Consider the following 23,410-nt stretch of genomic DNA (forward strand, 5'->3'; position numbering starts at 1 on the left):
TAGTATTACTTAGCAGCAGGTGGAGTTCAGTGGAGTGTAACAGGAATCATAAAACACGTCAGCGATCCCCCAGGTCATGATCCCCGGCCTGGTGGAGGGCGGCTGCCCCGCCCTGGCGGAGCCTCTTACTTCCCTTCCTCCCAGGGCTGTTTGCACCTGACTGGGTTTGTGCCCAGGTGTTAAACCTTTGGTTCCTTCCTGCCTTTGTTGAAAAAACCCTGACCACCAACAGTTCCAACCACTGCCCTCCCTGGACTTCTGCCTTTGGTATCTACAAAAAGTGAAGAATTTGCAGGAGTTTCTCTGGCTGAGAAAAGTATTCCAGCTGTCTTTTCTGTTTGATAGGCTTTTGTGGAGTGTCTGCTTCTCAGAGATGGTAATTTTTCCCTCCTAATTATTTTTAGTTCTGAATCTCTTGCTGGATATATAACCCTGGACTCCTTGGCAGGTTCCCCAGCTCCCTGGCGGTGTCTCTGGGGGGCTGCCCCTTGCCTCTGGTGATACACAGCACACAGGCCAGAGATCTCGCCTGCCAGGGACCCTCATCTGCCTCCTGAGACGTGAGCGATGTTAGGGTGACACCCTGAATCTTCACCCGTGACTTGGCTCAACACCATCCTCATCTGATTCGGGAGTGAAAGAGGCCTGTTTTTACCTCAAAGCACAGAAAACTGCCTGTCATTTTGGTATTTGGAGCCCAAGTAGTGACCTCACACTATTGTTTCCCATTGTGTGAGCCCATCCTGTTGGCCATTACACGGGCCGTTTTAAACTCGTTAACCCTTCAGAATTATTATATTGATGTTAGACTGACATTTAACGCTTAATTTAACTTTAACTTTGGAGGGTCTGGGCAAAAAGTGTTTTTGCTAGATAGAACCTAAAGTGGTTATTTCAGTTAAGATTTTTGCTTTCTTTTCTACTTCTCCAAAAACATTTAGAACAGGGACATGATAATTTATTATTTTACTTTGGTTTTAAAAAGAAACTTCCACTTCCCTTAAATTTTTTTTTAGAGTGAATTTTTTTTATTTTGGTGTCATTAATATACAATCACAAGAGCAACATCATGTTTACTAGATTCCCCCCCTTTTCAAGTCCCCACCACATACCCCATTACAGTCACTGTCCCTCAGTGTAGTAAGATGCTGTAGAATCACTACTTGTCTTCTCTGTGCTATACTGCCTTCCCCGTGCGCCCCTCTATGCTATGTGTGCTAATTGTAATGCCCCTTATTCCCCTTCTCCCTCCCCACCCACCTCCCCACCCCCTTTCCCTTTGGTAACTGTTAGTCCATTCTTGGGTTCTGTGAGTCTGCTGCTTGCTTTGTTCTTATGCTCCACAGATGAGTGGAATCATTTGGCACTTGTCTTTCTCCACATGGCTTATTTCACTGAGCATAATACCCTCTAGCTCCATCTATGTTGTTGCAAATGATAGGATTTGTTTTCTTATGGCTGAATAATATTCCACTGTGTATATGTACCACCTCTTCTTTATCCATTCATCTACTGATGGACACTTAGGGTGCTTCCATTTCTTGGCTATTGTAAACATAGTGCTTTGATAAACATAGGGGTGCATATGTCTTTTTCAAACTGGGCTCCTGCATTCTTAGGGTAAATTCCTAGGAGTGGAATTCCTGGGTCAAATGGTATTCCTATTTTTAGCTTTTTGAGGAGCCTCCGTACTGCTTTCCACAGTGGCTGGACTAGCTCACATTCCCACCAGCAGTGCGGGAGGGTTCGTTCCCCCTTCTCCGCATCCTCGCCAGCGTTTGTTGTTCCTACTCTTCTGTGTTTGCCGTCCTACCTGGTGCGAGGTGGTATCTCACTGTGGTTTTAACTTGCATTTCTCTGATGATTAGTGATGTGGAGCATCTTTTTCATGTGCCTGGTTGGCCATCTGAATTTCTTCTTTGAAGAAGTGTCTGTTCATATCCTCTGCCCATTTTTTAATTGGCTTATTTGCTTTTTGGGTGTTGAGGCGTGTGAGTTCTTTATATATTTTGGATGTTAACCCCTTGTCAGATATGTCATTGACAAATGTATTCTCCCATACTGTAGGATGCCTTTTTGTTCTGCTGGTGGTGTCCTTTGCTGTACAGAAGCTTTTTAGCATGATGTAGTCCCATTTGTTCATTTTTTATTGTGTTTTCCTTGCCTGAGGAGGTGCATTCAGGAAAAAGTTGCTCGTGTTTATATTCAAGAGATTTTTGCCTATGCTTTCTTCTAAGAGTTTTATGGTTTCATGACTCATTCAGGTCTTTGATCCATTTTGACTTTACTTTTCTGTGTGGGGTTAGACAGTGATCCAGTTTCATTCTCTTACTTGTAGCTGTCCAGTTTTGCCAACACCAATTGTTGAAGAGGCTGTCATTTCCCCATTGTATGTCCATGGCTCCCTTATCGTATATTAATTGACCATATATGCTTGGGTTAATATCTGGGCTTTCTAGTCTGTTCCATTGGTCTTTGGGTCCATTCTTGTGCCAGTACCAAATTGTCTTAATTACTGTGGCTTTGTAGTGGAGCTTGAAGTCAGGGAGCATAATCCCTCGCTTTATTCTTCCTTCTCAGGATTGCTCTGGCTATTCAGGGTCTTTTGTGGTTCTGTATGAATTTTAGAACTATTTGCTCTAATTCATTGAAGAATGCTGTTGGTATTTTGATAGGGATTGCACTGAATCTGTAGATTGCTTTAGGCAGGATGGCCATTTTAACAATATTAATTCTTCCTATCCATGAACACAGGATGTGTTTCCATTTATTGGTATCTTCTTTAATTTCTCTCATGAGTGGCTTGTAGTTTTCAGAGTGTAGGTCTTTCACTTCCTTGGTTAGGTTTATTCCTAGGTATTTTATTCTTTTAGATGCAGTTGTGAATGGAATTGTTTTCCTGATTTCTCTCTGTTAGTTCATCGTTAGTGTATAGGAGTGCAACAGATTTCTGTGTATTAATTTTCTATCCTGCAACTTTGCTGAATTCAGATTTAGATCTAGTAGTTTTGGAGTGGATTCTTTAGGGTTTTTTACGTACAGTATCATGTCATCTGCAAACAGGGACAGTTTTAACTTCTTCCTTGCCAATCTGGGTGCCTTTTATTTCTTTATTTCTTTGTGTTGTCTGATTGCCATGGCTAGGACCTCCAGAACTATGTTGAATAAAAGAGGGGAGAGTGGGCATCCTTGTCTTGTTCCCGATGTTAAAGGAAAAGCTTTCAGCTTCTTGCTGTTAAGTATGATGTTGGCTGTGGTTTTGTCATAAATGGTCTTTATTATGTTGAGAGTTTCTATCAAGAATGGATGTTGAATTTTGTTGTGTGGTTTTTCAGCACCTGTGGAGATGATCATGTGATTTTTGTCCTTTTTGTTGATGTGGTGAATGATGTTGATGGATTTTTAAATGTACCATCCTTGCATCCCTGGAATAAATCCTACTTGATCATGATGAGTGATTTTTTTGATGCATTTTTGAATTCGGTTTGCTAATATTTTGTTGAGTATTTTTGCATCTATGTTCATCAGGGATATCGGTCTGTAATTTTCTTTTTTTGGGGGGGTATCTTTGCCTGGTTTTGGTATTAGAGTGATGCTGGCCTCATAGAATGAGTTTGGGAATATTCCCTCCTCTTCTTTTCTTTAAATGTTTTAATTAGAGTTTAAGTACTGTTTTTTAGGCAACATAGCTCTTAGACATCAGGGTCCCTGGGAGTGGTTGCCTCTGGGTGGGTGGCCTCTGCCTCATTTTGTACAGATGGGGTGAATCTCACAACTTTTCCTTCATTCTTAGAAAGTGAAAACTAGTAGGGAGTTATTCTTTCAGAGCTGTAGTTAAGGTACCTCGGTGTTTCATCCTCGGGGATGTTCCTGCTCATGAGGAAATGTGCGCTCCCTGTGCACTGAGTTCGTGCCTCGTACGTACCTGCTGCTCACACTGATGGAGTGGACAGTGCCTACTGACTGAGCCTCTGTGTGCAGGGCACTCACCAGCCCTGGGGACGCCGCCTGAGCAGGACGGAGCTGTTCCTTTCCTGGGACTGGGGTTCCAGAGGGGACTTCTCCTAGTCCCCAGGGGCCCCAGGCTGCTGGACAGAGGTGGGTCATGCCTGTGCCTGTGCCTCATGGCCGACTGCCCGCCTCTCACCCCTTCCCTCCTGCAGGGTACAGGCTTCAGTCAAATGCGGGATTGGTCTTGGTGACAGGAAGGACCACAGGGATTCTGTTTTGCTGAGCCTGTGCTGAAGCCTGGTCTCCCATCGGTCACTGTGCAGTGCTTTTGATTCCCTGCTGGTGCACCAGTGACTGATCGGGTGAACTTTGAATACACCTGACTCCAAGGTGGATTCAAGGTCTTTTGTCTTACAAAGGACCCCACCTTTTAGGCTCTGCTGAAAACATATGGGAGAGTCTACAGGGCCCAGTTGTAAAAAGGAAGTGTGGCTGGCTGCTGGCAGATGCAGGGGTTCCCCGCTACACCCCCACCCCCACCCAGCCCTGCATCCTCTGGTGAGGGCACTAACCTGGCTGTTCTTTCATCGGAGCTGTACCCCAGGAGCATGGGGTGGGTCCTGCTCCAAGAGTCTGACTCTGTCTCCAGCCACCTTTCCGGACATGCTGCCTCAGTTCCAGGGAGGGTGGCTTTTGGGGCAGGAGTGCAGACTTGTGCCAAGAGAGGGCGGAGAGAGCAGCCTGAGTGGCTTGGTGGGGGACAGCAGAATCCAGGAGGGCTGGGCTGTGTCCAGGTTTGCAGGCTCTAACACTTGTAAGGTTTCTCTGTGCCGTGATGTCTGGCCCTGAAGGATGGGGCTGCTGCCTGCCTGCTCTGCCGGCTTTTCACACCATGTGTCATGGCTGCAGGGCATGCATTCAGAGAGCAAGGGCCTTCACCATGGCTCCAGGGAGGTCCCTCCTGGCAGACTGGGATCTTGCTGGGGTCTGGGTCAGTGCTGCGCTCAGTCTTAGTGGCAGGCAGTGGCCTGGGTACTGGCATGGAGGAATGAGCTACCCACTCCCTGGTAGGTGAGCCTGGCAGCTTCCATCAGCCAGGCATTGGTGAGCTTAGCTGAGACGTATTCTTGGGACTGCCCTGAGCACTTCTGGTGTTCTAGGGGGTCTCCTGCGAGTAGGTGTGTGCAACGTTAGGCTGAGTGGCTGGTCAGGCAGCCTGGGCCACTCTGCTGTGGTCTTTCTCTGCTTCCTGAGCGCCTTCTCCCACCACGCTCTGGTCACAGGCTCTGAGGCTGTGGCTGACTGGTACCTACCTCTCTTTGGGCCTTGGTCCCTGACAAACAAGGGGGAGGATCTCTGAATGACCCAGTGAGAGGATGAGCTATGTGGAAGAGCCCACCGAAGGGTGCCCTGCTTTGCATGTGGGTGCAGCCCGCCTCCTAGCAGAGGCGGCCTTTGCTTATATGAAGCTAGCACCAGAGAGACACAAGGCTGCTTGTTGCCAAGTTGCAAAAAGGTCTTTTCTCCCCAGAGCTTGGAAAACCAGCACATGGCAGTTGGAGTTGTGCCCCAGACATCGCCCGCTTGCTAAATGCAGAGTGCTTAGTCATGCCCATGAAACAGATAGCAAGTTGTCATGTGGCTGCAGATGGCAGAATGAGCTTCTGTTTCTGGTGGGACAGGGTGTGGCTCATACTGTTGCTGTTTTCAGATAAGCTAAGAACTTCACAATGGATAATCAGACTAGAAAAGAAGGATCTATCTAGTAAGTGAGAAAGGAAGTAAACTAAGGGTAAAGACTTAAGACTTAGAAACTACAGAACAGCCCTGTTCTCCCCATTTGTTCATCAGGGCAGGTGCGCCGGACGCACAGCAGTGATTGCAGCAGCCAGGTCCCTGCCCTCCACAGCTTGGGAGGGGTTTGCTGAGCTAAGCCATTTACTGAGTAAGAGTTAAAGTGTGTAGGAAAGAGGAAAGGTCATTAAAGGGGGCTCCAGGCAGCAGTACTGGAAACTAAGGGTACAGTGGAAAACAGAAAATAGAAGATCCAGGACATTTTAAAACTAAGTGATAAAATAAGCTGTGAAGATTACAGAAGCACACAGTAAAACTGGGGACGTTTAAAAAATACACAGAAAAGAGCCTGAAGAAAAACCTGAAACTGGGGGTACACGAGGGGCCAAGGGGAAGGCTGGCTCCCAAGTGCAGTGAAAGCTGGGTGTGGGGAGGGCTGGTGCTTCCTTCCTTGCGTCTCCTGGGGGAGGAGCCCGCAGGCCTCCCTGGGAGTGAAGTAGTTCTCAGAGCTGGCGCTCACGGGACCCCTGCTTCCAAGTCTGTGGTTGCTTGGTGTTCCCCGGAGACACTGGCCCTTAGCATTGCTGGCAAGTCTGTGGTGGGCAAAATCATCCGCTGATGATGGCGGGGAGGACAGGTCCCTGTTGAGGAACGGGTCTGCAGCCCCGTTGAGAGCTGCTTGGATACATGTGACCTTGGAGCAACCAGGGTGGTGGGAACAGGAAGGACAACAGTTCCACACCTGTCACTTGCCTCGCATTCTCAAGGTGGGGTCCTGCTGAGCAGTAAAACGTCTGGGCGAACTTTCTCGGACAGGCCAAGTCCAAGCCCTTTCCCATGCCTTTGTAGAGCAGTTCCATGTGTCTTTTTGAGTCAGCTCTCCTAAGGACTAGGTGTATGCAGGCTGTGTGCTCAGGAACCGTGTAAGTGTGAGTTAGGGGCACCGAGAGAGGGGTGGACAGAGATGAGGTCGATGGGTGCGGCGGGAGTCCTGGGGGCTGGGATCTGGATTGTAGGTGCCACTCAGATTATGCCAGACACAGCATGGGACAGGCTCTCCAGTCCTGAGTGTGAACGAGACAGAGGTGAAGTAGAGCAGGAGGCATGGTTGTTGTTGGGTTTTTATTCCTATTTTGAGATCATAGGGCTCAGCCAAGCCCCTTGCCTTCCTGTACTTCAGGTACTTAGCAGAAAACATAGACCCTGACGTGCCGCACGACCTGGGGATCTGCCGCCCGGCTTCATCACAGCACATGGTCGTGAGGTCCTGTTTTAGAAAGTGAAGCAGTTGTTAATTTGGAGACCCTTATGAACCCCTCCTTTTTCCTTTGTCCTCTTTTCCTAGAGTGACAACAGTCTGAATTTGGTGTTCATGATCGCATGCATGACTCTCTTTGTTATACATGTTAGTTTATGGACAATATGTAAGCCTTTTACATAAATGGTATATCTATCTGTATACAATGGGCTCTTCTCTGCTAAAAATTTACTAATTTTGGTTTTTACAGTGTCAGCTTGTTTTAATTGTCCTCCAGAGCAGCCTGATGTGAGTGCCCGGGCCTGTGGGCCCTCTCCCTGGTGGCTGGCTGGTGCTGCAGCACGCTCCTTGCTCCGCCTCCGCCTGCTGTGTGCGCCCTCCTTTCAGCGTGGGCCCTGAGGACGTGTGCAGGGGAGCCTTCTCCACGCTCCCGCGGGGGCCATGCAGTTCCTTGCCCCCCATGATGGCACACTGGAGCTCTCTGCACATTCTGATTGATATGGAAAGGTTTTTCTGGTTACTTTAATTCTCTTTTCCTTGATTGCTAGTGAGATGAAGCATCTTTTTGTATGTTTCCTGCTATTCAGTTTTCTGTGAATTACCTGTTCCCCTCTTCTGTCTTCAACCCATTTTTATGGTTTTAGGGCATTTGGTGTATTTTTATTTTGATAAGGATCCTTCAGCCATCAGATGCACTGAAAAAGCTCTCTCCCAGGCTGTGGTGGTCCTCTTTACTTTCTTTCTGGTGTTCTTTATTGTATAGAAATTTAAAAATTAATTCAAATTATCTTTTTTTTGAGATAATTGTGGATTTACTTGCAGTTGTTAAAAATAATAAGAGATCTAGTGTACCCTTTACCCAGTGTCTCCCATGGTGACATCTTGAAAACCTATCACAACCAGAGTGTTGAAACTGATGCAGTCAAGGTACAGAACCTCCCACCAGCCAAGACCCCTGCTGTCACTTGGTAACAACACCCGCTTCCCTCATACTCTGACACCCTCTTTAACCTCTGAATAGTTTATTTTGTTCCACTGATTTATGTGTTTATCCTTCCACCAATACAGCCTTAATTATTGTAGCTGTCTAAGTCTTGATATTAAGTAGAATAATTCCTCTTGATTCTTTTTCAAAATAGTTTTTGGCTAATCAGTTCCTTTGCCTTTCCATATAAATTTTAGAATAATCTTGTCTGTAGCTCCAAAAATTCTTGCTGGCACTTTTGTGGGAATTGGATTAAACCTTGAACTAGTTTCCTAGGGCTGCTATAAAAAATAACCACAGTTGAAGCTTAGAACCTCACTCCCCCTGTTTTGAGACAAATCTTCTGCATCCGTGGATGTTTTATTGCCCTTGTCTAGCTTGGATTAACACATAGTCTACAGGCACACACCTGATCATCTACAATTGCTCTCTTACAACACTAAACTATGTTTACTACTTTTATCTTGCATCTACCTACCACTTCAGCATTTTATTAAAAATAATAATAATAATAAAGGGAGAAATGTGGGATCCACATATAAATCAAGTATAAAAATCAAACGAATATTCGTATTTGACCTGATTGTTTATAGTTCACAATGCGTGATCAAAACCGAAAGTTTCTGTGATGACTGCCCTTGTACTGTTCACCATGTAAGAACTTACTCACTATGTAAGAATTCGTTCACCATCTAAGAACTTGTTCGTTATGCTTCAGAAGATTGGAGACTGACGAGAATTAGGCTTGAGATGGATTAATGATTGTGCATTGAGCATTGACTCCCCTATACAGAATTTTATTGTTGTTAACAACCATTTGATCAATAAATATGAGAGATGCCCTCTCAAAAAAAAAAAAATGACCACAGTCTAGTGGCTTGGAATAATCCACACATTCATTCTCTCAACAGTTCTGGAGATCAGGAATCTGAAATCAAGGTGTTGGCCAGGGCTGTGCCCCCTCTGTGGGCTCTGGGGGAGGACCCATCCCTGTCTCTTCTAGGCTTCTGCTGGCTGCCAGCATTCCTCCGCCTTTGCTGGCATTCCTTGGCTCATGGCCACACCACTCCAATCCCTGCCTCTGTTTTCGCCCCCCTCTCTCCTTCTGTGCCTGTATAATCTCCCTCTGCTTCTCCTATAATGATGATCATGATTGGATTGGAGACCCACCCAGATAGTCTCCTTAAGACTGAATTTAATCACATCTGCAAAGATTCTTCCCTTGGAAAGTAACATTTACAGATTTCTGGGATTAGGACCTGGTATGTTTGGGGGTAACTATTTAGCCTATTACAAACCTACATGGGGAGAATTGACCTCTTTGTTGAGCCTTCCAATCCATTAACACAATATGCCTCTCTATTTCCTTAGATGTTTGATTTTTTTCACTAGTGTTGTATAGTTTTCAGCATACAAATCCTGTTTTGTTAGATTTATACTTAAGCACCTCATTTTCTGAACAATCATTTAAATGGTATTTTAATTTGGTGTCCACATGTTCATTTCTAGCATATAAATACAGCTGACTTTTGCATGTTTATTTTGTATCCTGTGTACTTGCTAAACTCATTTATTAGTTCTAGGAGTTTGTTTTGTAGATTCTTTGAGATTTTCTACATAGACAGTTAAGTAATCTGCAAGTAGGGACAGTGTTTTTCCTTTCCAGTCTTTATGCCCTTCCTTTGTCTCCATTTCTTGCCCTGTTACTCTGGCTGGAATTTCTAGCACTGTGTCCAGAGTGGTGAGAGCAGACATCCTTGCCTTGTTTCTGATCTAAAGGAGAAAACAGTCAGGCTGTCACCGTTAAGTGCAACGTTAGCTGTATGTTTTTTGTTGATGCTCCTTATCAAGTTGAGGAAGTTTCCCTCTTTTCGTTTTTCTGAGTGTTTATCATGAATGGATGTTCAGTTTTGCCAGGTACTCTTTCCACATCAATTGATATGATCATGTGATTTTTGTCCTTTAGTTGGTAAATATAATGGATTACATTGATGGATTTTCAAATACCGAACTGGCCTTGCATCCCTAGAATAAGTGATATCTGGTCATAGTGTGTAATTCTTTTTATATATTACTAAATTATGTTTTATAATGTTCTGTTAAAGATTTTTGTGCCTGTGTTCATGAGAGATATTGGTGTTCTGTTTTTCTGTTTTTGGCACTTTGATTTTGGTGTCAGGATAAAGCTAGTTTCATAAAATGATTAGAGGAGGATGTGTACCTTCCTTCCACTTTCTGGAAAAGATTGTGTAGAATTGGTGTTAAATCTTATTTAAACGTTTGGTAGAATTTACTAATGAAGCCATCTGGGTCTAGAGAATTTTTTTTTATTGGAGTTTTAAAATTACCATTTCCTTTAGTTTCCTTAATAGAAATTATCTATATCTTATTGGGTGAATTGTAGTAGTTTATATTTTTCAAGTACTTGGTCTGTTTCATCTGACTTGTCAAGTTTATCTGTGTAGAGTTATTTGTCATATTCCTTATTAGCATTTTGATGTTTGCAGGGTCTGTATGATGTCCCTGGTCTCATTCCTTACATTGGTAATTTTTGTCTTCTCTTTTTTTCTTTGTCACTCTTACCTGAGATTTGTTCATTTTATTAATCTTTTAAAAGATCCAGTTTTTTGTTTTAGTGATTTTTCTCTATTTTTTTTTTTTCAGTTTCACTGATTACTGGTCTTTATTATTTTCTTCCTCCTGCTTGCTTTTGGTTTATTATTTATTTAGGTTCTTGAGGTAGGAACATAGATCAGTGGTCCGAGACTTCTTTTTTTCTAGTGGATTCAGTGCTGTGCATTCCTAAGCACTGCTTTAGCTGTGTACCACAAATTTAGCACAAGTCCACAAATGTATTTTTACTTTAATTGAGTTCTGTGTAATTTTTTTATATCCCTTGAGACTTTATCTTTGATCCAGGTATTATTTAGAAGTATGTTCATAGCTTTCAAGTGTTTGGAGGCTTTCCTGTTACACTTCTGTTACTGATTTCTAATTTGATTCCTTTGTGGTTGGAAAACATATTCAGTAATTCCAATTACTGTGAATTTGTCAAGGCTTGTTTTATGGTCCTGGATGTGGGCTGTCTGGGTCTATATATTCCTCTGAAATGTGAAAAGAACATGAGTCCTGCTGCTGCCAGGTGGAGCGCTCTGTAAATGTTGAATAGATCATGTTGATTGATGGTATTTTTTAGTTCTTCTGTATCCTTGCTGATTTTTGTTCTAGTTCTATCAGTTGTTGAGAGAGTGGTGTTGAAGTTTCCAACAGAAAACTAGAATTGTGAATTTGTTTATTTTTTCTTTAAGTTCTATCAGCTTTTGTTTCACATTCTGCAGCTCTGTTGTATGGTGCATATACATACAGGGCAGATGATTCTTGGTGGATTGACCCTTTTGTCTCTTTATAATGTCCCTCTCTGTCTCTGATCTTTTTTCTTTGAAGTCCACTTTATCTGATGATACTATAGCCATGCTTGCTTTCCTTTAATGAATCTGTGCGTGACACCTTTTTCCATCCTTTTACTTTCCACCGGTCTTTGTCGTCTGGGTGGTATCATCTATTGATTGTCTTTTTGTCATTCAGTGTGAGATTTTCCTGGTTATTGGTATGATGACTGTTTTTTTCATTGAAACCTGGGTAGTTTTGTATTTTGTTCTGAAGCTCTGGGTTCTGTTTCAGCCGGCTTTTTCTGACGCTCTTCTGGCAGGGGATGGGGGTGTGGCACTGCCTTATTACTGGTAAGTAGAGGTAAAGTCTAGGTTCCCACTCTCTCCGTGTCGACACCTGAAGGTGGTGAGGTCCTTGTTCCTGCTGAGTGGGGGTGGGAGTTCTCATTCCCTAGGCCTGGGTACCAGTCGGGGTTGGTGAAAGTTCTCCTTTGACACCAACCTGGCTGGGTAGGGTTCCTGCTTGGGTGGGCAGAGAAATCAGGTTCCCCATGTGGTTCCTACTGAACCTGAGGAGGAGGTGGAGGGAGGCATGTGGTTGCTGGCTGGTAGGGATGAAAGCCCTAACTCCCTCTTCGGCCTTCACTGGCAGCACCCTGCTGGGGCTGTTAGGGGGCCTCGTGATGGCCTTGTGAGGGTGGAAGTCTAGGCTCCCCACTGGGCCTCGGCTGCTGCTGCGTGGGGCCACAGGTTTTTCCCTGGTGTCTGACTAGAATAGAGCTGCCATTGTCTCAGTCTGCCTTGGTGGGCAGCCCCCTTCCTGCCCTGTGGCTAAAAGGCGGACATTGGCTGGGGCTTTGTTTTGGTCTCATCTGTTGGCCTCCCTGGGTCTCCTGCTGCTTCGGCCTCAGTCCTGGGACCCAGGAGGCAAAAAGAAGATCTGAGGGTTCCCTGCTCTGCCTTCCCCCAAATCCTGGGGTCCCAGCTGGTCTGCCTTCTCTGTCTAATCTCATGTTTATTTTATATATAACATCTGGAATTTTCTGCTGTATTTAGTGGGAAACTAGGGAAAATATGTCCTCTCCATCTTCCAGAAGTGGAAGTCCAGTTGCCTTTTTCATTTATGTTTTTTAAGTTTTTCTTTTTTTCCTTTGCGTATCTAATCCACCTGGGGTTTATTTTATTTGTGATGAAGGAACCTAGTTGTATGTTTCTACATAGACGGCCGTGTGCCGCCGCCTTGAATGTCTCCTTTGCAGGCTGGCTAGGGCTCTGCCTCTAGTTCCACAGCCCACGGCCTCCCCCACCCCACATGACAGCGCCCAGTAGGGTAGGACTCCCGATCTTCAAAAGTGTTTTAGTTTCTTGCGTTTTGATTCTGTCTCGTGAATTTTAGTTCAAAAACATACAAAATCAGTAGCCGGCCTTGGGCGCTGGCTTGGATGTGCATGACTCCAGTGCCCCACCCACTCCAGGGCCTTGTTCGCTTTGTATTGCCCAGGTCAGAATAGCATGAGCACCTTTAACTGCCTGACTCAGGGCAAGGTGTAACCCTTCCCTAGAAATGGCAGTGGGAAATTGCTCCTGAGTCCCACCATGCGTCTGTGTGGCTGCTGGCCTTAGAGCAGTGGTCCTGAGCTGCCTGAAGCCTGGGCTTGGGGTAGGGGACAAGGTGCACACATAGTTGTAGTCACTTTGGTGGCAGTTGGGGAGGGGGCAAGAGAAGCCAGATCAGTTTTGTTCCCTGGTACCGTGTTTTTGCAAACAAGCCTTTGATTTGTGCTTGGGGTGGAGGAGTGGCAGCTGTTCTGCTTGCTGGTGTGTTTGGTTCAGTCTTTTCAGAAGTATTTATTTACAAATTGTTACATTGACCACATTTCTTTATGGTGTCTGTACACATGCACACGTTTTCCCCTTGAACCGCCTCAGAGTGAGGTGCAGAGATCTCTGGTGCTTCATCTGTTAGCACTTCAGAGGTGGGGCAGTCTCGTTAGGGCCACACGCCCATCGCCTCACCTGAGCACACTCACAGGAAATCCACTCCCGCCTGCATGCGAAACTCCCTAGTTACCCTTTTGGTAACTGGGCTTGTGTGTTTTTTGTTTTTTGTTTATTTGCTTTTTAAAGTAAATCCAGGATCCAGTTAAGATGCCCACGCTGTGTCTGCCTCTAAATCCAGAACAGTGCCCTTATGTGCAGGGGCGTCAGCATTTAGGCAGACATGGCCAGCTCTCTTGTAGGTCATCCCACATTCTAGATTTGTCTCATCATGTTTTCATGGTCCTTGTATTTCCTGTAAACTGGAAGTTAGATATAGAGCAGTGCTGCCCAACAGAAACACAACATGAGCCACATATGTCAGTTACATTCTCTGGTAGCCACATGAAAAAAAAAAAGCAGGTGGAATTAATTTCAACGGTATATTTCATTTAATACATTTCTTATTTACCATGTATGCCTATTTATTATTTACTTAATCTATTTAATAATCTATGTTGTATCTAAAAGAATACCATTTCAAAATCTCATCAACATTTGTAAGGTGTCAGTGAGAATTCCTTTTTCATCCTAGGTGTTGAAGGTGCAGTGTGTAGTTCAGCACCAGTGGGCCGGCCGCAGTTCTGGTGCTCGGCAGCCCTGTGTAGCTCGTGGCTCTACAGGAACTCTCTGTGCTTGACTTGGACGCCGTGGGGTTGCTGATGTCTAAGACTGGTCTTCTTCTTTTTTTTAGGCTCTGGGTGCTCGGGGATGGAGCAGGTATTCAGAAGGTGAGGACCCGGCTCCGGGACCGCGTTGCCTGCGTCCTTCCTTAGTGAGACCTTCGGCTTGAGCCGGCGCAGTGGCAGCAAGGATGTCAGTGGGTCTCTTGCTGCCTCCCCAACTCTGGGGGAGGCCCTTTCTCCTGCTGCTCTCCGTGGCTGTGGCCCAGTCGCGCTGGCCCAGTGACCCTTCGGAGGCCATCCTGGACTGGGAGCACCAGCTCGAGGCGTCCATGCACTCGGTCCTGCCGGACGTCCACGAGGCCGTGCCTACAGTGGTCGGCATTCCTGACAGCACAGCTGTGGTGGGGCGCCCATTTCGGGTGACCGTTCCGACAGACGTGATCGCCCCCCACGGAGAGCCTGTCAAGGTGAGCCTGGACGTAGGGCCTGACTCGGGAGAGCTCCCATTCTCCCCTCCGTTCCCACGCCTTGGGTGTCAGTATCATTTTGATTTTTTAGTTCTCAGCTCTAGCAATTCTGAGACCTGCTAAGAGAGACAACCACTGATGTTCACAAGGAGGTCCCCAGTATATCTCAGAGTGGCGTCCTGAACCTTTACTCTTGCTCCCATTTTGGCTGTCTCAGCATTAAAAAGCCTGTACATCTGATGGAAGATCTCTGGTCATCAAGGGATTTTCTGGAAGGGCCTGTGGACAGGAAAAGGTCTTCTTTCAGTAACCATGGGATTAAACCCAAGAAATACAAAACCAGTACATGCTATGAACCTATGTTTTATAAAGGTGTAAACAAATATGGGAGTTCTGCTCTAATTTGGTGTTTTCTGTGTACTAAACATGTTTGGTCACTTAAGAACCAGAATTAGTACAGAGACGGCAGCCTTACCCCATCACCTTTTGGAGAAGCAGTCCAGAGAGCAAGGGAATCTGAGACCCACGTGGTGCGAGAGCATAGGCTGACCCAGCGGGCAGGAGGGTGGAAAGGAGACTTCTCTGTGAGGCACCAGCCTCTGGCATTGTGGGGCCTTGGGAGTTCTCCTAGATTCTGGGTCAGTGTGCGTGGTGGCCCCGTGAGTGGGTGGGCTGTCCCGCTCAGGCTGAGAAGGCCCTGGAGCAGAGGTCAGTACGTTTTCTTAAAGGCCCAGATGGTGAGCCCCTCAGGCTTCCCAGGCCACGGCTCCCACTGCGGTTCTTCAGCTCTGCCGGGAGGCGTGGAGGTGGCCACAGACAGTGTGCAAGCAGTGGGCTCCAGGGAAGCCTTAACTTGTGGACGCTGAAGCAGGAACATGAATTTCATGGTTTTCACACAAGACTTCTTCTTTTGACTTTTTTTCAATGATTTGAAAATGTGAAAACAATTTTTAGCTCATGGGCTGTACAAAAACAGGTGGCAGGCCAGAGGTGACTCATGGCCCTAGTTCGCTGACCTGCCCCTACACCATTCTTCCCTGGAGCTGTGGCTGGAAAGCAGACTTAAAACATTCCAAGGTCTATACTTTATGATGGTAGTTTTTATAGATCTGTGCATCCATGTTGTGTTCTGACTGGCTGTTGGTGTGTCTAAACCACCAGACTTAATAGTTTAAAAGAGCTGATTTGCTTTGCTTGCAATTTGTGACCACAAATTCAGGGATTCATAGCTTATCTGGAAACTTCATCTCTACTTCTTGTGGTGCTAGTGAGAGTGGTGGTCTGAGCTGGAGGACCCACTTCCAAGGCAGCTCATTCACGGTGGGCAAGCTGGCATTGCCTGTTGGTAGGGAGCTTAGCTGACGCTGTTGCTCAGGATCTTTGTGTCCTCTGGACCTTTCCATGGGTGCTTGGGTCTCCTCGTAGCAGAACAGCTGGTTTCCAGGAACCAGAAAGCAGCAACTACCAGGCTCTTACGGAAGGAAACTTGTGCTCCACTTTCCTTGTGCTGCACTGGGCAGAGCGCACAGGCTCTGGTAGGGCCTTACCAGCCTGTCCCCACTGAGTCCCGGGCATCCCGACTAGAAATGGGCACAGATTCTGTACCACTCCTCCTACTGAGAGGTGGGCTCTGCCCCTTCCCTTGAATCCAGGGGGCCTTGTACCTCACCTGCACCCTCTTGTGCCTCTCCTCCTTCTCCCTGTCACCCCTTCTCTTTGGGTCATGGCTTGTTCTCAGGGTGGCCCTGTGATCTGGGAGGTGACCATACCTCTGAAGATCCTGGTTCACTTCCACAGATCTCTTCCTAGTTTGCAGAGTTGTAAGATTTTCATGTAATCTTCATGATACGCCAGCTAGTCTGGCCGTTAGATGAAGAAGAATGGCGGTTTAGGAGGCATGTTTCTTGCTTAATCTCATACTCGATCTGAATACCCAAACCCTGTGGTCACCCTTCTTCCATTGGCTGTTGGGTGTTTTACGTGGAAACCTGACGAGGTGTGCCTTGAATTGATGCAGTGAGCTGAATATTGGCCACTTCTGGCAGAGACATTTAACAGGCTTATTCACCAGGGGAGTAAAGAGATTTTACCGGTAAAATGGGATTTTATCTGAGCGTATTTATCTGTAGAAAGCAGACCATTTAGTAGCTGCTCAGCCTGTAGAAAAACGGATGAAAATGTGTGACTCTTCATCCCAGTCTCTCAGGCTTATGTAGTGTGGGTATCAGGTCAGAGAGCCTGACTTCATCCCTGGGACTTCAGTTTCTGTGTGTGTGGAACACAACTGGCAGGTCTTCCTATGAAAGGAGTTGCTTTGTTCCCTATTACGTGTAATACTGGTGTACAGGCACACCTTGCCTCTTTGTGTTTCACAGATACTGTGCTTTTTTTATAGATGGGAGGTTTGTTGCAAACTCTGTGTTGAGCAAATCCGTCAGCACCATTTCCCAACAGTGTTTGCTCGCTTTGTGTCTCTATCACATTTTGGTGATTCTTACAATATTTCAGACTTCTCCATTATTGCATTTGTTATGGTGATCTGCAGTCAGTGATTTTACCTTGCTAAAAGTTTAGATGATAGCTGGTATTTTCTAGCAATTAAATAATTTGTAATGTCTGTACATTTTTTCTTAGACATCATGGTATTGCACACTTAACAGACTATCTTGTGTAAATGTGACTTTTACATGCACTGGGAAACCAAAAAAGTCTTTTGACTCATTTCATTGTGGTGTCTGCCTTACCATGGTGGCCTCGGACAGAACCTGCGCTACCTCCAGGGTGTGCCTGTATAACGGTGCATCGTAGAAGAGGGAGAGAGAAACTGTTCTAGCACTTGGCAAGCTCCTGGGTCACTTCTATGTTCCTCAGGTGGTGTCCGGGTCCCACACACACCCTAGCCAGGCCTGGAGACATACTGGATGTATTTTGTGACCTTCCTTTATTTACTGTAGCTTGAGTTCCCCCCTTGGTCATTAACTGTTCTTTGGGAATGTAACTTCTAACGACTGCCTAATATTCTTGTGTATGTGGGGCACATTTCTCGATACCAAGGAGCCTTGTTGGGGTGACCTCCATCGTGCCCATCAGTATCACTGTCACCCAGGCTGCTGCTCACTTACCTTCCCCAGGCCTGCCTCTGGTCTTGACCCCTCAGTCTGTTCTCCACCCTGAGGCGAGAGACCTGCTTCCCCCGGGCCCCTGACTCGCATCACCAGGCAGCCCCGGATCCTGCCCTCTCTCCCTTTTCCCTTTGTATACACGTTACAGCTGGGCTGGCCTCGTTCTGTGCCGGAATCCAGCTCCAGTGGGGGGATGTGAAGCCAGAAAGGATGAGACGGAGTCGGCGTGTGGAGAGACAGGACACAGAGTCAGATGGAGGTGGTCTCTTGACAAAGTGCCAATGACAGCTTTATTTATACTATTTTGCACAAAGATATGATTATTTTTTATTATTCTGATGATTAATTAGTATAGGCAGTTGGTTGATAAGTATAGGCAAGCTTTTTTCTTTTTTCTCCTTTCTAATCTATTCATGGTTGGTCAAGCGTTAGACAGGTGATTGTTTTTCTGTTCCTTGACTGAAACTTTTCCCAGCAACATGGACTCTATTGTGTTTTACATTTCTATGCAACGCAGTTTCTAAGTAGTGCATGTGACCGTAGGAGCATGTAGTATGTAGCAGCGACTATGGAGTCTATCAGCCCAGGGTGAAATACAGGTCACCTAGTGCCACAGTTAGTTAGGATTCTTTCCCACAAAAATATTCTTAGAGGCTTTAATAAATTTATAATCAATCTAAAATCATAAGCTCATATCTTCACCTAATACCCCTTTATAGGGCACAGTAGGCAGCAAACTAAATTTCCCCTTCTTACCTACGTTTCTCTTTCTTCTGTGTGGATACTAAAATCTCCCTGACATATGCTACACAGGTCTCTATGACTCCACTACTGCAGGGACTAAACAAGTTCTTACATGGTGAACAATGCAAGGGCATTCATATCACAGAAACTGTTTCTGTTTTAACTACAAACCTTAAACTACAAACAATCAAGTCAAATATGATGTATGATTATTCATTTGATTTTTATACTTTATATGTGAATCTAATAAAATGTTAATGTAGTAGGTAAATGCAAGATATAGATAGAAAGCATGATTTAGAACTGTAAGAAGGCAGGTGTAGATGATCAGGTTTGTGCCTAAAGACCAGGTCTTAATCCAAGCTGAACAAGGGCAACAAAATATCCACAGGTGTAGAAGCTTTCTCTCAAAACTGGGGGGGTGAGGTTCTAAGCCTCACCTCTGTTGGCCCCCTTTTTCTCACCTGAGGGCCCCCCTGCGACTGTGCCTGTCTTAGGTTGTTCCTCCCTTGAGGAATCTTACCTGTCTCTGGCTGACCAGCCATCTTACGGGGCCATACAGGGAGATAGATGTAAAGCTGATAAGTGAGAGAGAAGTAATATTCTTTGAAAAGGTTAGTTTTTTACTTCTTTGCAGATTTATGCTCCATGGCTTCTATGCCCAGCACTTGTTTTGAGGTATCTTTACTTCCTGGAAAATTATGGTACTTGGTAATTTCACGTATGAGGCACAAATTCTAGTAAAGGGCCGTAATTAGGAAAGAAGAAAAACAAACTATAGAAGTAGTAGAGGGAAGAAAACATGAGATGATTAATTGTCAACAGGGTTATTCTATTCAATATTTTCTCATGACTCTATTTCTATAAAACTTTCCATCACTAGTTTCACTAGCATTGTAAACAAGGGGGCCATTCTCAGTGGAAATGGGGTGGTCAATGTTTGACTAACTAACAGCAGGTTTCGGTACTTCAGGCTAAGATTGCCATTTGGCCCTGCGTGTTCTATTCTTCAGGAGCACCGTCCTGAAAAGCTTTTGGGAAGTTCATGTTCTCATCTTTTCCGTGCTGCTTAGCGAAGGTTAGCTTAGTCTTTGGCAACAATGCAAGTAAAAACAAAGCCAATAGTATAATGGAAAATAACAAAATCAAGGTGGGTAATAGAGGGAGCCAGCTGCAAAGGCCCCTGCCTTATGGGGGTCTTCTTCCAGCCTGAGCTTTGCTACACAGCTTGAGTAGCATGGCTCCCGGCAGTTCTGGTCCCAAAGACATGCCCGGCTCAGGGCCCGTCTGGCCTCTCGCTCTTCCTGTGTCCTGTCGGCAGGGGTACATGCCTGCTTCCTGGCTCTGTGGGCATCATCAGGGCGCTGGAGCCTTCCCTCCACCCTGATGGCAGCAGCTCTCCCTTGAAGCCTGTGTCACCTTCTCCTTAGTGAGTTTCTGTACCTGAAATTCTTGTTCTGTGTCAGTCTGCATGCTTGCCTCCTGTCACATAGTAGGCCCTCAGGTGGTCATGGGCTGGCAGAGGTGTCTGCAGGTCTTCTCTGGGTTGTTGAAGCTTGCCTGGCTGTGTGCAGGGGAAACGCCAGCCACTGTTGGGCAGAGGAGGCTGAGCCTCCTGTGGGGCCCCCGGGGGAGGCTGGGCTTCCAGCCATCTCAGGCGTGGCCGGGCTGCCGAGCAGACACCCAGGCAGAGCGTGGTCTGACCTGAGAGCTGCTAAGGTTGGGCGGGTGGTTGTCATGCTTGCAGTCAGGCCAAGGGGTCGCTTGGGGGCTGGCGGTGTAATACTGGTGTTGGCAACAGACTAGAGAACAGTCTGGTGAAGGGATGGAGAATTAGGTCTCCTAATGAGCCAGCTGGACACCTACCAGGACTCGTTTGACCCGTGTGGGCCGCTGGCTACGTGGACTATTTCAGGAGGTTGTGGCAGCTCTGGGCATCACAGTGGCAGAGGGCAAGCAGCTTAAGGCCAGCCAGGTGTGCCCCTCAGAGCCTGAAGCGGAACTTCCCTGTACTTAACTACACCAGGCTGCAAGGTGGTCAGAGAAACAGGGGTGTGCCCGGAGGGTGTGGCCCCGAGGCCCTGGGTCCTCTGGCCAGCACCATGGCTTCCCTTGCTCTGCCTTGGCAGTCACTGTGCTGCTGCACACCTCAGCCTGACCCCAGTGTCCACTGACCAGGCGAGGCAGGAGGGGCTGCCGGCTGCCTCCAGGCCCTGGTGGCCAGCATGACCTTCCTGCGAGCCTGTGCTTCAGCGCTTCTTTGTCTCTGTGGCCTCAGAACACCCTTAGCAGGTGGCCCTGGCCTGCACCCTGTGGGACTGAGCCGAGCCTGCGTTCGGCCCTCCCGGCTGCCTTTGGACCCAAGGGTCCTCCCCTCATCAGAGCCCTGGGGTGGGTCCCACAGAAGCCAGCTTGGCCTTTGTTGTCTGTCCTGTTGGCACAGTAGAAGTCGCTCACCCGGCTTTTGTCTCCCTTGGGACTGGCACCAGCTCCCTGTAGGTGCCTGTCCTCTGCCTTGAGTGAGTGAGGGGCTGGCTGGGAAGGTGACTGTACGCCTGGAGGCGCTCTAGGTCCAGTGTGGCCCAGAGAGGCAGCCTAACCTTTGGGCAGGGCCTGGGCTACCCCTGCAGGACCCCCTCAGAGACTTGTTCGGTAGAGGCTGCAAGGGTGCTGTGGGCGCCTGACCCCCATCCTCTGTGCCCTGGACAGCATGGACTCGCCTCAGCCCAGGGCGTCTGTGGACTGGGAGCAGCCCTCCCTGCCCTGTGCTCTGTCGCTGGCCTGCCCTGGTTGTCCTCCCGAGAACAATGGGCACTGTTTGGGCCAGGAGAGCCATGAAGGGAGTGATTCTTCGGGTGCCTGATTGCTGCATGGCAGCCCCGCCTGTGTGAGGTGGACTGCAGTTTCTTCCTGCGCGAGTGGGCGTCGCCTGCTCTGAATGAACCCCTTGAGCACAGCTTACCGGGAAACGCGGGTTGGCAAAGGAGGGCATCCGGGGGCTTGTCAGAATGACATTTGCTCAGATGCTGAAAATACAGGCTTCTGTGTTTAAAAGCAGCTTACTGACCAGGACCAAAGGGACATGACAGGAGAGACACCAGGGCTTGGGGCAGAGGGGCTGACTCGGAATTTTCTTCAAGGCTGTGACCAAGCTAGGCTGCCCATCATCTGAGGAGGAAAACGACTGATTCTCATTTCGGGTGAGAACAGGAGCCATCAGGCAGAGAGTGCCTGCTGCTTTGAGGCTGGTGGGCCATGGGGCCTGGTGATGCCCCCGCCCCCCACCCCCGGGCAGCTGAGGCCCCAGCCACATCTGCTGTTTCCTCACTGTGTGTAGGGCAATGGCCTGGTCCTTTGACCTGCAGCCTGAGGCTCTTCTGGTGATCTGTGCCTCTCCCTCCAGCCCAGCCATGACCGCCCATCCGCATCACTGAGTGAGGCCAGCAGACCGCCTCGTTGTCACCGTCTGTGGTACACACGCAGGGTCACCCTGAGTGTAAGCTAGCACTGTGGAGGCCTCGGGGCCTGATGAGGCTCAGCCCCAGCGAGGGCCCACTTCTGCCTCCTGGGCAGGAGCCCACACAGGCCTCCCCTGAGGGGCCTTGGCCACTTGCGGGTGTCTGGGGTGTTGCCCACAGTAACCAGCTGCAGGTTGGCCCAGCTCTGTAGCTTGGTGGAGGGGTGAAGACTCTGAGCTAGCAGGCCAGGAGGCAGGGCCCCATGCAGAAGGGTGGGGGAGCACACTGCCAAGTTTGGCATGCCCACGCTCTCTGGGAGGCCCCTGTGGGCACTGCCGTGGGGGTCTTGGGCCCCTGTCTGCCGGGGTTCTGTGGTTCCGATGCTTAATGTACTGGATATGCCTTGTGGGTCAAGACTTCCAGCTGGGGGTGTGGCCGTTCAAGGTTTCACTCTCCTTGCTGCTCGGCTCCCTTCCATCTCAGAAGCATGTTCTCTGGAGCTGAAATGGGAAAGACTTCTGGCTCCCTCTGGGTTGACCAAGAGCTCTGCCAGTGAGGTGGCCCCTGGGTTCCTGGCTGCCTGAAGGTCCCTTTCCCAGATGGTCAACTGTATGGCCTCCAGCTGTGAGGCCGTGGGCTGTCTGGTATGGAGGCGGAGGAGTGGCCTGAAAACCTGGGAGTCCGTGGCCAGGCTGGCCTGTCACGACACACAGGCGCTGCCGCTGAGCCCCCATGCAGCCATGGGTCCCCACCTGGCCGCCTTTGGGGGCGTGCTGTGGTGGTTACAGTGCAGCTAGAGCAGAAGCGTTTGTTCATAGGAGAAAATGGAGGACCCCATGGATATCAGTCTCAGCACACATATATCGGGACCAGACACACTTGTTTTAGACTGAGAAGGGGTGTGTGCTGGTCTTCAGGCCGCCACTTGAAGCGAGTCCTTCCCTGACGCCATGCCCCCAGGGTCTCAGCACTCCTGGCAGACAAGTCTGTACAGGCCAGCAAGGCCCTGAGAGTCTGCGGCCTCGGCCTTTTCCCCTCTAGGGCCCGGGCTTCCCCTTCCTGTGGCCTCCCTGCTTCCCTGTGATGCTCTGAGCTTCTGCTTTGGGGAAAGATCAGGGAGACAAGGCCTCAGTAGGCTGGGTCCTGGGCCAGCTGGGAAGGAGGGCTGGGGAGTAGAGCCGGACCGGCAGGGATGTCCTGCGGCAGCCTCACCATGTGCTGGGCCCCCAGCCCACAGGAGCGGGTGGGTTCCAGTGCCGAGTGCAGCTCGAGGCCAGAGCTCCTTGGAATGCCCTTGATAAACACTCTTTTACAGTAGTTGTTTCCAGTGTTTGATAGTGGGGTTGATCAAGACATTAGATATGAACTGTACCTGCTTTCCGATGTGCCCCCATACTTAACTGTAACGTGGCTCTCGCGGACTTCCATTCTGGGCAGATAAGGCCTCTGGGCCAGGCATGCAACTTGAGCGAAGGTGTGGTGTCTTGGAGGGCAGGGAGGAGTCGGGCGAGGGCAGAGACAAGCTCGGAGGGGCGAGGCAGTCCGACTCCAGTCTGCAGGCAGTGGGCGGGTGGCGGCC

General features: G+C 48.0%; 1 protein-coding gene across 7 annotated transcripts in view; it reads left to right on the forward strand.

Moving 5' to 3' along the window:
* Positions 1–23,410, forward strand: part of DAG1 (dystroglycan 1) — a 52,737-nt gene that overhangs the window by 24,326 nt on the left and 5,001 nt on the right. For all 7 annotated transcript variants that reach the window (XM_036994279.2, XM_036994275.2, XM_036994278.2 and 4 more), the window contains one exon: positions 14,109–14,507. In XM_036994279.2, coding sequence (XP_036850174.2) covers positions 14,229–14,507 — 279 coding nt within the window. In that variant the 5' untranslated portion in view covers positions 14,109–14,228. The remainder of the gene's footprint in view (positions 1–14,108; positions 14,508–23,410) is intronic.

Source organism: Manis javanica, chromosome 3 (genome assembly GCF_040802235.1).
Source record: "Manis javanica isolate MJ-LG chromosome 3, MJ_LKY, whole genome shotgun sequence".
NCBI classification, from domain to species: domain Eukaryota; kingdom Metazoa; phylum Chordata; class Mammalia; order Pholidota; family Manidae; genus Manis; species Manis javanica.